We start from the raw sequence: 16,375 nt of genomic DNA, 5'->3' as shown, positions 1-16,375 counted from the left end.
GTCCAGCTTTACCTCCAGGGTTTAGCGTGGGGCAAAGCTGCTCCAGCAGCCTGCAGAACTTCCAGGGGCCTGGGTTTTCCCCAGAGTTCCCTTCTGGGAACTCCCCAATCCCCGATTCCCTCTCAGTTATCTACCTTCTAGTGAGTCTAGGGTGTTTTCGTTTGGGTTGAAACTTGTAGTAAGTGAGTCTATAGTCCGTTTTCAGTTCTCATTTCCTATGCAGGCTTGGACACGGTGATCTCTGCATCTTTACTCTGTGGCCATCTTCAGGAAGTCCCCTTAGTAACATCTTTAAAGATACAGCACCCAACACAATGATAGTGAAGGGAAGGATAAACAGATAGGACTAAATCAAGTTAAAGAGCTTCTGTACAGCAAAAGAGACATTACAAAAAACAGACATCATACTGATTGGGAAAAATTTCCTCACACAATACTAGTGATAAAGGATTGATCACAAAGATACACATAGAACTAATGAAACTCAACAAAAATAAAATGAACAACCCCATCAAAAAATTGGCAGAAGAACTAAAAAGACACTTCTGCAAAGAGGAAATGCAGATGGCCAACAAGCTTATGAAAAAATGTGCAACATCACTTGTAATAAGGGAGATTCAAATTAAAACCACAATGAGATGCCACCTCATATCTGTGAGAATGGCACATCTTAAAATAACTATCAACAACAAATGTCAGTGAGGATATGGAGAAAGGAATTCTCCTGCACTGCTGGTGGGAATGCAAACTAGTACAGCCACTGTGGAAAACTGGAGGTTCCTCAAACTGCTAAGCATGGAACTTCCATATGACCCAGCAATCCCACTGCTAGGTATCTACACAAAAAACACAAATACACTGATTCAAAAAGACACCCCATGTTTATTGATAATTTATTTACAATAGGAAAGACATGTAATCAACCCAAATGCCCAAAAGTAGATGACTGGATTAAAAAGATGTGGTACATATATAGTGAAATATTACTCAGCAGTCAAAAAGATAAACTCATGACTTTTGCAGCAACATGGGTAAAGTTGGAAAGGATCATGCTTAGTGAAATAAGCCAGAAAGAAAAAGAGAAATTCCGGATGATTTCACTCATAGCAAAAGCACAAAGGACCAAGAGGAGAAAAATAATAATGAACAGTTATATACCAGAGACAATTTACAGGGGTGGAGTGGGGAATGGGGTCAAAAATGGGGGGCGGGGAGACCATAGTCACAGGACTATGGTGATGGCACATGTGTAAATTGGTGATAGGAAGTCTACGGGGATTGCAGCTGAGATTAAAAGGGCACAAAATGATGTAATAATAATAAAAAATTAGCTGTCCATAAAACTGTGGACTTAAGTCTGGGGTTTTTATTTTATTCCATTGGTTTTATTGGTCTGTATATCTGTTCTTGTTGCAATACTGTGCAGTTTTGATTATTATGTATTTGCGGTATAGTTTGAAGTCTGGGAATGTATTATCTCCAATCCCCTCCATATTCAGGAGAGCCTTGGCTGTGGGTCCATATCAATTTCATCAGTATTTGTTCTATTTCATTGAAAAAATGCCACTGAATTTTTTATTGGAATAGCATTGAATCTATAAATTGATTTTGGGAGAATGGTCATTTTAATAATGTTAATTCTTCCAATTCAAGAGCAAGGGATATCTTTCAATTTCTTTGGAAAAAAATGTTAATAGTCTTCTTCTACTTCTTTTAACAATGTTTTATAATATTCTTTGTAAAGGTCATTTATTCTTTTGTTAGGTTTATTCCCAAGTATTTGATATTTTTTGTTACAATTATAAAGGGAAAGGTTTTCTTGATTTCTTCTTCATTTTGATTGAATATATGAAGACCACTGATTTTGGTGTGTTGATTTTGTATCCTGCTACTTCACTAAACTGATTGATTATTTTGATAAAGCTTTTCTATGGTTTTGTATATTATCATATCATGTGCAAATAGTGATAGCCTTATTTCTTCTTTCCCTATTTGGATAATTTGTATGCCTTTTCCTTGTCTTAATGCTCTGACAAGGAGTTCCAGTATTATTTTGAAATATAGTAATGAGATTGGACATCCTTGTCTTTTTCCTGACCTTAAGGGAAAGGGTTTCAGCTTTTCACCATTGAGAATGACATTGGCTATGGGTTTGTAGTATATGACCTTTATTAAGTTATGTTCCTTCTACCCCAAGAATTTCAAGAATCTTTTTCATAAATGGATGCTGGGCTTATCAATTTATTTCTTGGCATCTATAGATAAGATCATCTTGTTTTTTATTTTTCTTTTTGTTGATGTGTTGAATTAAATTAATTGATTTTTTGGGTGTTGAACCATTCTTGTGCCCCTGGAATAAATCCTCCTCTCCTTCCCTATCCTTGCTTTGGGTGATGTATCTTTAAAGATACTATTGAGGTGTATGTCATGCGGAGTTTCACCTACCTTTTCTTCTAGATATTTTATGGTTTCAGGTCTTATGTCCAATTCTTTAATACATTTCAAGTTGGTTTTTGTGCATGGTGTGAGGTAGTAGCCTGGCTTCATTTTCATTTATTCTATGGAGAATTGTCTTTTAGAGCTTCTGCCCATTTTTTGATGGGGTTGTTCACTTTATTTTTGTTGAGTTTAGTCAGCTCTTTGTGTACCTTTGTGATCAGTACTTTGTCATTAGTATTGTGTGCAAATATTTTCTCCCAGTCAGTGGAGTGTCTCTTTGTTTTTTGTAGTGTCTCTCTTGTTGTACAGAAGCTCTTAAAACCATTGTTTAACCTTTCCTTCACTATCCTTGCTTTGGGTGATATATCTTTAATGACATTACTGAGGTGTATGTCATGCAGAGTTCTGCCTACATTTTCTTCTAGACATTTTTTTTGAAGATTTATTTATTCATACATACATAACTGGGGTACAGGCCAGAGGTACAGGTGCAGTGAGAGGATTCACCAGAAACAGTGGGGTGCATAACAGGCTGACTGAGGAAGTTCACTACAGAGGGAAGCAGCAGGTGAGTCAGGAGAGGTCTGCAGCACCATGTGTAACAACTCCGGGGCGAGCGGGAATTGAATTCATGCTGAAGAGGCTTTAGCTTCTTGGTGCTGTGATTTAACATGCTGTGCCACCAGGGAGGGTCCTCTTCTAGATATTTTATTGTTTTGGGTCTTATGTATAGTTCTTTAATCCATTTTGAGTTGGTTTTTGTGCATGGTGTGTGGTAGTAGTCTAGCTTAATGTTTTTTGCAAATAGCTGTTCAGTTTTCCCAGCACCATTTGCTGAACAAACTATCTTTGTTCCATTGCATATTCTTTGCTCCTTTGTCCATATCGAAAGCTTTTTTAGAGGCTTCTCAAGGGCTAAAAATAGAGCTTTCATATGACCCAGCAATCCCGCTCCTAGGTATCTACCCAAAAGACACAAAAACATTGATTCAAAAGGACACCAGTACCCCAATGTTTATTGCTGCTCTATTTACAATAGGGGAGATGTAGAATAAACCCACATACCCAAAAACAGAGGGCTGGGTTAGAAAGATATGTTACATATATACAATGGAATATTACTCAGCAATCAAAAAAGATAAATTCATGCCTTTTGCTGCAACATGGATGGAACTGGAAGGGATCATGCTTAGTGAAGTAAGCCAGAAAGAAAAAGAAAAATACCAGATAGTTTCTCTCATAGCAGAGTGTAAGGGAGCAGGGAAAAGAAAAAATATAATTGTGATACAGAAAAAACTAAAATCAACAAGCAACTCTTAGCCAGACACATTCTGCAGTGCTGCAGAGGGGAATAGCATCAAAACTGGTAGAAAGAACACACAGGACTATGGTGATGGCACATGGGTAAATTGGTGGTGAGAAGCCCTTGAGGATTACAACTGAGATTGAAAAAATGTACAAAATGAAGATTGTTGTAAATTATATTTTTTTAAAAGATATTTTTTAAAGGGGGAAAAATTAACTTCAAAGAAGCATTCATTTCATGCCATGAACATACATTTATATGAATTTTGTAATATATTATGCATATAGTAGTTTATTTATACCATAGGTATTGTGTTTATTTATACCATAGGTATTGTGTTTATTTATACCATAGGTATTGTGTTTAATATTTTAATATAATGTCAAGAAAAGCAAAATTTAAAAAATCATTTAATCAAAATTAATATTATTTATCCATATAATTACTGAGAGTAATGTGCCAATTTGGCATGTGAATTTGTAAAAGGGTCATAATGTGTTAATTAAAATTAAACAGAATTAATGTCTATGTTCAAACTGACATGGAAGACACTCATGTGTACTGCAGACCAGACCCTATCTGTGCTCAGTGTGGCAAGTACACATTTTCCATCAGTTATATGTGGAAAAGACTCCCCAACAATCTTCCTCTGCTTATTTTCCAAGACCCATAGCACAGCACTACTTCAACAGTTCTCACTCAGCTCTCTTCCTGTTTATTGCAACTTTGATTTTGATGTATTCTGGAGTTTCTGCCACAGTGAATCTGCAGAAATTTTATCCCTTGAAATGTGCCATGGGAACTGACAATATGCACTTGAAATACCATGAAGTACCTTGGGCATTAGGATATTGCTGCTGAGTCACATTGAAGTAGAAGAAAGGGATCAAAATTAACTTGTTATTTAGTTTGTGTGTTGGTGTATAACTCTTATTTTCTTTCCCCATAATTCTAGGGAGAAAATTCATTATATTCGGACTGAGGGTAATCATGGACTTGAAAAGTTGTCCTGTGATGCAGATCTAGTCATTTTGCTGAGGTAAGGCACTACACCTTAAAGTGTTCTGAAAAATTCCCCTAGTAATTCTTCTCCAATACAGACTGAATTGAATCATTTACCATTTATTCTAGAATATCCTAGTGTCTAACTGAAATAGGATCCCACACTTTTACCTGCTATCAATCACCTTCTTTAGATTACAATTAGGATATCGAGATTTACATATGGCACTTGATGGAGATTTTGTTGTAATATTAGTTAGAGATTAAAATAACACTGAGTACTGCAGTGGCACTCAGCATTAAACTACCATCCAGGAAGTGCCCCTGGCCTTCAGTTCATAAATCAGTGCCTCAGGAACCAGTAAAGGCTCAAATCTAATTAGTGTATGGCACTATTCAATCATAGTCACATTCAGCCACCCTTTGAGACATATCTATGATGTCAGGCCCATTCACCAGCACCTCAAGAACTGGCACAGGACACAGCCTGGACCACACAGGGCCCAGGCAGACAGAAGAAACCTCCAGTTTCCATTTGGTGAGCATTTCAGCTCATATAGGAAATATGAAGACATGTCCAGCAAAGACCAAACACACAGTAGTAGCTATTGAAAACAGCAATGAGACAGAATAGCACCAAAGAAAAGCCACAGGGCTCCCAAGGGGACTACATCACAGAAAGGGAGAAAAAAATCTTCAGAATCCAATCACAAAGACATAAATGTTCCATCATAAAGAAAAGACACAGAAATGTGGGTCAAGGGACTCCCTGGTGGTGTAGGTAGTGTTATCACACTAAAGACAGTGCTATCAAACTACTGCCAGCCACTACAGCATGAGTTCAATCCCAGGCTGGCCAGGGAGCTAACCCACATGATACAGCAGGTCTCTCCTATCTTGCCTGTTGCTCCCCTCAGCAGTGTATTTTGGTAGATCTGACTGTTCTGCTTCCAACTCTCCCTGTTGAATCCTCTCATTGCCCCCCCACCTCTGGTTTATATCCCAGTTCTTATATGCATAAATAAATCTTTCTTAAAAAAAAGGAAAATGGGGGCCCTCCCTGGTGGTGCAGTGGGTTAAAGCACAGCATTAAGAAGCTAAAGCCACTTCCGCATGAGTTCTATCCCCGCCAGCCTGGAGGTGAGCACATGGCATGGCAGACCGCTACTGACCCACCCACTGCTCCCCTCAGCAGTGTACTTCTCAATCTGCCTGTTCTGCTCCCCACTCTTGTCTCTGGTGAATCCTCTCACTGCCCCTGCACCTCTGGCCTGTACCCCAGTTCTGTAATATAAATAAATCTTTTTTTTTTTTTAAAAAAAAAAAAAGGAAAGTGGAAAGTAGATCAAGTAGATCAAGGATGTGTGAGAAATCTAAAAAAAAAATATATCCAGAGAAATAAAAATCATTGAAACATCCAAAAATTATACTCCAAATAATGAAATAAAGAAGGCACAAAGTGAAAAAAGTTCAAAAGAGGAGATGAAGAATACAATAGAACATTACAAAAGTATGATAAACCAAATAGAGAAGTGAATCATTGAACTTGAATATGTATTTTTATGAAGAAGCAACATGGTAGCATAAAAAGAGAAATGAAATAAAAATAATAATTGATGAAGAAACATTTCATGACACCATAAAAAACACAATGATACCATGAGGAAAGGTAATATATATAATGAGGACCTCAGAGGGAGAGAGAGACAAAAAGGAATTGGGAGGAATAAGGGTAAAAAGCCCCAAACTTTAAAAAGAAAGTATACAAATCAAGAAAGCTGAAAGAAAAACAGGGTACTTAAACAAAATGAGATCAACATCAAGGCACATAATAGTGAAACTTCTAAAAGTTCAATTCAAAGAAAGAATATGCTGTGGACACATTGGGGGGAAAGCCAGTAATCTGTAAAGGAACCCAGGTTAGGCTACCATTGACTTTACAGAAAAAAACATTGTGGGCAAAGAGAGAATAGAAAATATGATTGAAAAAGTTAGAGATAAAAACTGCCAACTAAGAATGTCCTATCTTGCAATATCTTGTATCTATTTAGAAACAAGGGAGAAGTAAAGACCTGTTCAGACAAAGAAATAATAAAGGGATTTACAAAAAGCAGACCCATGCCTCCAAGAAATATTGACAGGAACAGTAATAGCTAAGCAAAATAGAAAAACACAAAAAGAACTAAAAAAGAAAGAGATACAACCACAAAACTAAAGACAAAACAGCAGCAACGGATTTTCATATAGTAATAATCACTCTAAATGTCCACAGACTAAATTCACAAGTTAGAAACAGAATTATTTTGTTGAATTAGAAGACAGAATACAATCTCCTGCTGTCTCTAGTATTCAAAATTTATCTCCAAAGACAAAAATAAGCTCAATGTAAACAGCTGAAAAGCGATTTGAGAAGTAAATGAAACCCAAAAGAAGACAGGTATACCAATGTCGATATCAGAAAAAAATAAATTTTTAATTAAAAATGGTTATAAGCGGGCCCTCCCTGGTGGCGCAGCAGGTTAAAGCGCAGCACTAAGAAACTAAAGCCACTTCTGCATGAGTTCGATCCCGCCTGCCCCGGAGGTGACCACATGGCGCGGCAGACCTCTCCTGACCAGCCCGCTGTTCCCCTCAGCAGTGTACTTCGTCGATCTGCCTGTTCTGCTCCCCAATCGGTCTCTGGTGAATCCTCTCACCCTCCACATCTCTGGCCTGTACCCCAGTTCTGTATGCATAAATAAATAAATCTTTAAAAAAAAAATGGTTATAAGCTATGGCTAAATACATAATGATTCCACCATTCTCAATGGTGGAAAACTTAAAAGTCTATCCACTAAGATCAATACAGGACAAATGTCAACTCTCACCACTACATTTAGTATATATTAGAAGTTTTAGTTATAACAAGTAGGTAAGAGAAAGAAAAATAATAATATCCCAAATTGGGAAAGAAATAAAGCTATTGTTGGCCCTGGTAGTGCAACAGGTTAGGACGCAGCACTGCAAACTAGCCGCAACCACTTTGGTATGAGTTCAAACCCTAGCACTGGAAGTGATCTACATGGCAGGTAAACCTCTCCTGAGCTGTCTGTTCCCCTCAGCGTGTACTTCATTGATCTGCCTGTTCTGCTTCTCAGTCTCTGGTGAAGCCTCTCACCGCCCCTGCACCTCTGGCTTGTACCCCAGTTCTGTATGAATGAATAATTTTTTTAAAAAAGAAATAAAGCTATCATTTTTTGCATGTGATATTATAATATACCTAAAAAACATTAAATACTCAATGAACAACTGATTAAAACAGTAAACAATTCAGCAAAGTGGCAGTCAGAAAAATCAACACAGAAAAATCAGTTGCCTTCTTATATACAAGTACTAAACTAGAAGCAGAAGAAATTAAGAAAGCCATCCCATTTAAAATTATACAAATTAAAAAAAAAACCTAGGAAAAAACCAATACAAGGAAAACTATAAAATATTGTCAAAAGAAAAAGGCAATAAGAAATGGAAAGATATTTCCTGCTCATGGAATAGAAGAATCAACACTTTCGAAATGACCATACTACCCAAAGGAATTTACAGATTTAATGCAATTCCCATAAAACCTCAATGGCAAGCCCTCCCTGGTGGGCAATGGGTAAGGACGCAGCACTGCAAGCTAGTGGCAGTGGCTTCAGTGCGAATTTGATCCCTGGCCCAGAGGTGATCCACATGGTGCAGCACACTTCTCTGTCTTGCGGCTGCTCCCCTTACCAGTGTACTTCGTTGATCTGCCTGTTTTGCTCCCCACTCTGTCTCTGGTGAATCCTCTCACTGCCCCTGCATCTCTTGCCAGTACTCCATTTCTGTATAAATAAATAAATAGATTAAAAAAAAAACTTCAATGGCATTCTTCGAAGAAATGTAACAAATATCCCTAAAATTCATATGAAACGGCAAAAGACTACGAATAGTCAGAGCACTCATGAGAAAAACAGGGAAAATAGTGGTACTCCATGTCCATACTTTAAATTATACTATAAATCCATAATAATTAAGATGTAGTACTATAAAAAAAACAGACATACAGACCAAGAGTTCAGAAATAAAACCGCTCATATATGGACAGATAATCTATGACAAAGAAGCAAGAAATATACATTGAAACAAGGAAAGCCTTTGTAATAAATGGTGCTGGAATAACTGGATTGCAACATACAAAAGAATGTAAGTAGGTCACTATCTCACACCATACACCAAAATCATCTCAAAATGGATAAAGGACTTGGATGTAAGAGCAAGCCCAAACCATATAATACATAGAAGAACACACAAGTAAAAAACTCAGAGCTATCTTTATGGATTCATCCCCAATAGTAAAGAAAACAAAGGACAATATAAACAACCAGGTTTATATAAAACTAAAAAGCTTGTGCACAGTGAAAGAGACTTACCAAAATGAAGAAATATTTGACTATTCAGAAAAAAAAATTGCAAATATACCACTGAACAGAGATCAGATATACAACGAACACATATAATTCAACAAAAAGAAAACAATCCCAACAGACAGAAGAGCTAAGTAGGCACTTCCACAAAGACAGATTTCCAAAATGTACATGACAAAATCTCATAATTTATCATCAAAAAAATGCAAATTAAAATCACAATGATATGACTTTTCATACCAGTGAGAATTACTCATGTTGAAAAGACCAGAAACAACAACCTCTGGTAAGGGTATGAATTAAAAAAAAAAAAAAAAAGCACCTTCTTACACTATTAGTGATAACATAGAGTAGTCAAGCCCCTATGGAAAGCAATGTGGAAGTTCCTCAAAAGATTAAAAATGAATCTGTCATATAATCCAACATTTCCATTCATAGATACCTACACAAGGATACTAGGAAAACATAAAATTGAAAGTAAAACTGCACTATTATATTTACTGCATCACTGTTTTCAGTAGCCAAAATATGAAAACAATCTAAATGCCAAAAACTGACACATAGACAAGATGTGGTGTTCCATACACAATGGATTACTACCCAGTTATTAAAAAAAAAGATAAACTCATTCCAATTGCAGCAACATGGATGGAGCTTGATGGGATTATGCTAACAAAAATAAGCCAGAAGGAGAAAGATAAGCACTAACTTTTGTCACTCATATGAGGAAGAGAGAGAAATCAAAGAGTCAGATAAAACAAACATCAAATCAACTCTTGAAAGTTATGCATACTGACATCCAAAGGGGGAAGGATAAAAACAGTGGATGACAGAAGACTATGGGTGCTTTGATGGTACAATAGCTACAGTTACCATACCTGAGGGGAGAGATCCTATATTGTCAAAATATTAACAAGGATGTAAAAGAATTGTACTTTGTTTAGAAAAATAAATAACACTGAATATTTTCATGAAGGGATGTACCAATCTTTTTGATTCTATAGCTGGACCAAAGTGTTATTGTTTTCTTGTGAGAATTCATCAATTTTCTCTCATAGAGAACCAACTTCATTTTTTTTTTTCATTTTTCAGTCTCTTTGAAGAAGAGATTATGTCATATGTCCCACTGCAATCTGCCTTCCACCCAGGGTACAGTTTCTCTCCTCGCTGTTCTCCCTGTTCATCACCTCAGAGTTCTCCAGGTAACTTGAATATCTAGCCGTATATCTCCAGTGAGTGGCCATCTGTATTTACACCAGATGATGGTGGAAAAGGAGCAGTTGTTTGTTTGTCTTCTGTCCCTTCTCACCTCTCAATTTTCCTGTCAAATCACATTTTATAAATTGTCCATATATGTAATTTTATTGGAACCCAGCCACCACTGTTTGTTTATATATTTTCTATGGCAGCTTTCACACTGTAATAAGAGTGTGAAGTAGAAACAACAGAGACTATATGATGAAAAGCCTAGAATATTTACTGTTTAGTCCTTTACAAATATATTTTCAATCTGCCTACTCCTTCTTGAAATTGCTGTCTTACAAATGTACTGTCCAAACCGTTAAAAGGGTCTTACCATGAGAAAGGACCTTCCTTTCTGAAACATTCAGCCTTAAGACTCAATGTTACTAAATGCCTAGATTTGGTTACTTTTCAATGTTGTAAATATGGTTATTAAGGGCTTTATTATGTTCCATGAAAATGCCAAAATTTTCTCATATGGTGAAAATGTTCCCCTAAAGTTTTCTTTCCTTTGTAATGCATTTACTTGAGAGGTAGGTATTTTCCATCCCAAATGATCTATTCAGTGCAAGAAGTATATTTTTTGTAAATTCATCAAGATAATTAGTTTAAGTCAAACCCATACTCCTAAATGGGATCTATCCAGGTATTTGAAAATGTTCTCACTTACTTGGATTGTATTATCACATTTAGGTCTTGGTGGTGATAAATTTCTTTTTAAAAATTTGAAAGTGAAGAAACCTAATAACTTCCTGTTTCACAACCACTAGACTCAGAGTCCAAATATGGCCTTTGAAACTAATGGGGAAATTAAAAAACAAAACAAAACAAAACAAAAAACAGAATTTAGCAATATGCTCTGACTCTCACTCAGTGTCACTCAATACTGTCCTAGATCTCTAAAACTAGAATATCTATAAACTTGACTCCTCTACATCATTTCATTTAGAATTGTCTCACAGAGGTAAATTTACTATTTGTTGAAATCTACTCTTAAGTCAATATCTCCTTGTTACTTCCTCCAAACATACACTGTACCAAGGGTGTTGTTAAGGAAATGCTCAATTCATGGAACCTCCAACATGCAATGTAGTTGAGAGGCCACAGTCTGGGAAGAAGAGGACCAGAAGCTTTGTCAGAGCCACTCTCTGTCAACACAGTCAAGTTGCCAGTACACACCAGTTGCTTACTTTTGGGGCACAGAACATTCCACTTAGGGGAACTGTTGATATATAGTCTGCATATTGCATTGCCATAGATTATGCCAGTTTAATAATTTGCTTATGTTTTTTGGACCAAACCTTTGGAAGTGGAGTCTTATTGTAACATCATTCTATAAAAGGTATATATTACAATTAGAAAAATGAGGATAGTTTTTGCACAATAACCTTTATAAATGGAATCAATTGTCCTTGTAATAGAGCTATTGCTGATGCCATGAATTGGAGCAATCAGCAATTTCTTTTCTCAAATTTTTTTTTTATTTTCCTAGCTATGACTATGAGGTTATAAATTACATGTCAGATATTTTGAAGTTACATTTTAAAATTTCCACTTTCCTACACTTTTATGAAATTAACTTAATTCCAAAGTAGGCCCTCTGTGGTGGCACAGCAGGTTAAAGAACAGCACTAAGAGGCTTAAAGCCACTTCAGTATGAGTTTGATCTCCACCCTGGAGGTGACCTACATGGCGTGGCAGGCCTCTCCTGACCTGCCTGCTGCTCCCTTCAGCAGTGCATTTCATCAGTTGGCCTGTTCTGCTCCTCACTGTGTCTCTGGTAAATCCTCTCACCATCCCTGTAACTCTGGCCTGTATCCCAGTTTATTTATTCATAAATAAATAAATCTTTGTTTTTTAATTCCAAAGTAGCTTGTACAGCAGAAATGATTAACACTAGGGAGAGAATGGTAGTACCATCAGCCATGTTATAAAAGTATACTATTATCTCCTGTACTGAAAAATTATGCTTGTACAAATAAAGACAAAAAAATAGTTCTACCTGTATTGTGAAATCTGGTACTACACTGTAGAAACACTTCAGGGGATAGCTACTGGTTTCCTTATACCTCAGGTACTTCAGGTCCAAAGGTGAGGCTGGTGCCCTCAAAGTTTCTTTGCTACACCACTTAAGTGTATCTCTTCCCAGTTGCTATCATCCAACAAATTCTTGGTCATTTTCCAAGACTGTGACACATGTTAAATAGAGTCCCTAAGCCCCCTTTGTCACACTGGATGAGGTCAGCATGCACAAGGACACCTATTTAGAGCTCCTGCTTTCTACTCTTTGACTATCTCACAGTCACCTTCTTGCCCTGTTGTCATCTCTAAAATCAATAACTCAAATATCCATTTCCTATCCAACATGCTCACTTAAACACTTTCCCTGATATTATCCTCTGGCTTCACCAAATGCCCATATTATGGACCAAACCCTCTCCTTTTCTTTCTAGCAGTCTTTCACTGTTCCAGTTTGATCCGTGGTTGATCATTCCATTAATGTCATCGCCAGGGCCCTAAACTTTCCTGATCCTCTCCATTTCTTTTGTAGAACTCCACCTCTAGATGAAATTTATGATCTGCTTCCCCTACATCTGTAATAAGGCAAATTCACCTGGTAGATCAGATTACTTATTATAAATTAATTGCCTATCACCTCACATCAATCTTTAATACCCTAAAGTACATTCTTCCACATTTCTTTGGTAAACTTGTTCTCTTTTCTGCTGCTATTTGAAACATTCACATTCCTCCTCAAACCTCTAACCTTTGTGTTTTCCTCCTAGTAAATGATATCCTTTCTTCCTTCAAGAAAGCTAAAGCTATTAGACTTTTCTCAAATTATGTTATTGTATAAACCTCCCAAATATGTTAATCCTCTCCCCTGTTCACCAGAGTTCTACCCTCACAAATGCCATGAACTCTTGAAACTCAGTACAGTGAGTAATTCTTTCTTAGTCTTTCTCCTGTTTTTTTCAGCTTATGTAAAGCTATTTATTGCTTTGCCCGTAAGTCAACTCTTCATTTAGCATTATAGTGTGCCTTTCATCTATTTCTTTTGCCAACTCATCCTTAATTTCCTACCATCCTTAAGACTCAGCTCTGGGTTTTTTCTCTTACGTCTCAAACTATGTAACTTTGCAAACATTAGAGTTATGGCCATTAAAGACAAACATGATCTCCGTCCAAAATTTGTTCTTTTTCTTTTGTTGTCCATCTCAGTGGATGTTACCACAGTCCACCTCTCCCTGAAAACCAACTCTCCCTCTCTATTTATAGCCAATTCATTGTCTCCTAAACACATCTCTAATTTATTCACTCTCATCTACACTGAAACTACCCTATCCAATTTAAACTCTAAATATTTTCTGATCCTCTAGTTTTTTTCTTGCTATTGTGAAAAAGAAACAAATAAAAAACACTAAAAAAACCCTTCTGTTTTCATAAGTTAAGTCACCTCATATTATGTGTACATCTTTAAATAAAATTCTTAACATAATGTACTTTACCCTATTAGAAATGTCATTTGCTTGCCTCTCAAACCTTAATTTGTATCACTCTGGTCATCACATCCTGTATTCTCATTTACCTATATACCCTTTCTATTCTGCTATAGTACCTTTGTACATTATGATACTCTGTTTAGATTTATCTTCCTTTTTATCATCTCTTCTCTTAGTTAAATGAAAGTCTTCCCTGACTCATTCAATCCAATTCATACCTACTTATGCTTTATATATTTCCCCAAGGAAACCTTCATGCATTTGGTCAGAGCATTCTATGATTTCACAAAACTGAGTCTCTTCCCTTATGAAAACAATCATCTCAACTTATAATTATTCTCATTTCTGTGAGTTAATTTATATCAGTGTTCTCTTGATTGTAAATTCAATAATTAGAATATAGTTATTGAAAGCCCAGATCATGATTTGGGCCTTCTGTGAAAGTTGGTGGGGAATGCTATTTGTTTTTTCATTTAATTTCTCATTAAAAGATATATAAAGGTAGCCCTCCCTGGTGTCTCAGCGGGTTAAAGCACAGCACTGCAAAGCTGGCCACTGCTGGCTTTGGTAAGAGTTCAATTCCCCCACACCGGAGGTGATCCACATGGTGCAGCAGGCTTCTCCTGTCTTGCTCACTGCACGCCTAAGCAGTGTACTCTGTTGATATGCCTGTTCTGTTCCCCACTCTGTCTCTGGTGAATCTTCTCACCACCCCTGCACCTCTGGCCCGAACCCCAGTTCTGTACGCATAAATAAATAAATCTAAATATATATGTATATATATTTAAAGATAAAATGTATTTACAAAACACTCTGTGATACACTCCTCTATATAGGGTCAAGGAGTCATTATATATATATATATGATAATCTAATATAAATTAATAAATTCTCTGAGCCCTAGTAGACAGATGTGCATATATATCAAATGCATGAATATCAACATAGTTAAAGTAGTACGGCAACCACAGCCACATATATTATTATCCTCATTGCCTCTTTGTAGTCACAATCATTTCTTATAGCATCTTATAAGAACTATTTAATTTGATTTATATTGTTTTAAATTGCATAAATAAAAGTAAGCCAAGGAAAATATTCTGAAGTACAATCTGAAGTGGAAGACATACTTTCATCAGTGTTTATTCTTTTCTGTATTTCTATTTATTATAAAACTGAAAGTGTGTTAGAAATCAGAGGAAGCTTCTTGGAGCAATACAAATTGAAGAGGTAGGAATGACTGTCTGGTTGGCTTTTCTTCTACTATTGCCCTGCACATATTTACTATTTTATAAAAAGTGATCATAATCAGCCTGTCTGCTTCTCTTTGTAGGTTTACAGAGAGCCAGTGCAAGAGCACCTTCACCCTACCGAAGAGACTTTGAGGCCAAGCTCCGTAATTTCTATCGAAAATTGGAAGCCAAGGGATTTGGTCAAGGTCCAGGAAAAATTAAGTGAGTTATCCTGTACTTAGCACTGGATACAAATAGTAGATTTTTCTATGCTGTTCTACCTATTTCTTTTTAAATAGGTAGCAGTTATTTTCATAAAAGAGAAGAAAGAAAAAAGTTCAGAAGTTAGAAGGAAAAAAGTCAAAGTAAGGGCCTCCCTAGTGGTGCAGGGTTTAAAGTCTCAGTGCTATCAAACTATCACCAGCCACTGAAGCAAGAGTTCCAACCCCTGCCAGGGAGCTGACCCCCATGGCACAGCCAACCTCTTCTGCTTTGCCTGCTGCTCCCCTCAATAGTGCGTTTCAGTAGGTCCACCTATTCTGCTCCCCCTCTGTCTCTGGTTAATCCTAGCCCCCATGCACATCTAGCCTACAGCCCCATTCTTGTATGTATAAGTCAATAAAAATAAACCTTAAAAAATAAAGTGAAGACCCAGGGAGCTAGCCCACATGGCACAGCAGACCTCTCCTGATTTCCCTTCAGCAGTGTGTTTTAGTCACTCCACCTGTTCTGCTCCCCACTCTGTCTCTGTGAATCCTCTCACTACCCCATACCTCTGGCCTATACCACTGTTATTATATGCATAAATAAATAAAGTGAAAAGGCCCTCCCTGGTGGTGCAACAGGTTAGGACACAGCACTGAAAGCCAGCCACAACTGCTTCAATGTACTTTCAATCCCCCACCATGGAGGTGACCCACATGGCACGGCAGTCTTCTCCTGACTCTCCCATTGCTCCCCTCAGCAGTGTGCTTCGTTGATCTGCCTGTTCTGCTCCCCACTCTGTCTCTGGTGAATCCTCTCATCACCCATACACCTCTGGCCTGTACCTCAGTTCCATACATATAAATAAATATATCTTTTAACATTAATAAAGTGAAGAAATTGCAAAGAAAACAGAAGGACAGGATAAGAAAGGAAGGAGAGACAAGAAATAGCATATTTCAAAGACATATAAAATCAGTGGTATACCTATCCCGAAAGCAAGGAAACTTAAACAAAATTAAA

At 36.9% G+C, this 16,375-nt stretch overlaps 1 protein-coding gene across 6 annotated transcripts in view; it reads left to right on the top strand.

Moving 5' to 3' along the window:
- The window catches only part of HECW1 (HECT, C2 and WW domain containing E3 ubiquitin protein ligase 1), a 426,246-nt gene that overhangs the window by 347,701 nt on the left and 62,170 nt on the right, over positions 1-16,375 (top strand). For all 6 annotated transcript variants that reach the window (XM_012720822.1, XM_004676647.2, XM_012720820.1 and 3 more), the window contains 3 exons: positions 4,701-4,784; positions 10,264-10,373; positions 15,250-15,370. In XM_012720822.1, the coding sequence (XP_012576276.1) occupies positions 4,701-4,784; positions 10,264-10,373; positions 15,250-15,370 (315 nt within the window). The remainder of the gene's footprint in view (positions 1-4,700; positions 4,785-10,263; positions 10,374-15,249; positions 15,371-16,375) is intronic.

The sequence above is a fragment of the Condylura cristata genome, unplaced genomic scaffold, assembly GCF_000260355.1.
Source record: "Condylura cristata isolate star-nosed mole 26May11 unplaced genomic scaffold, ConCri1.0 scaffold00005, whole genome shotgun sequence".
In the NCBI taxonomy this organism is placed as follows: domain Eukaryota; kingdom Metazoa; phylum Chordata; class Mammalia; order Eulipotyphla; family Talpidae; genus Condylura; species Condylura cristata.
Note: the sequence above shows the minus strand (reverse complement) of the source record. Positions and strands in the feature narration are given on the sequence as shown.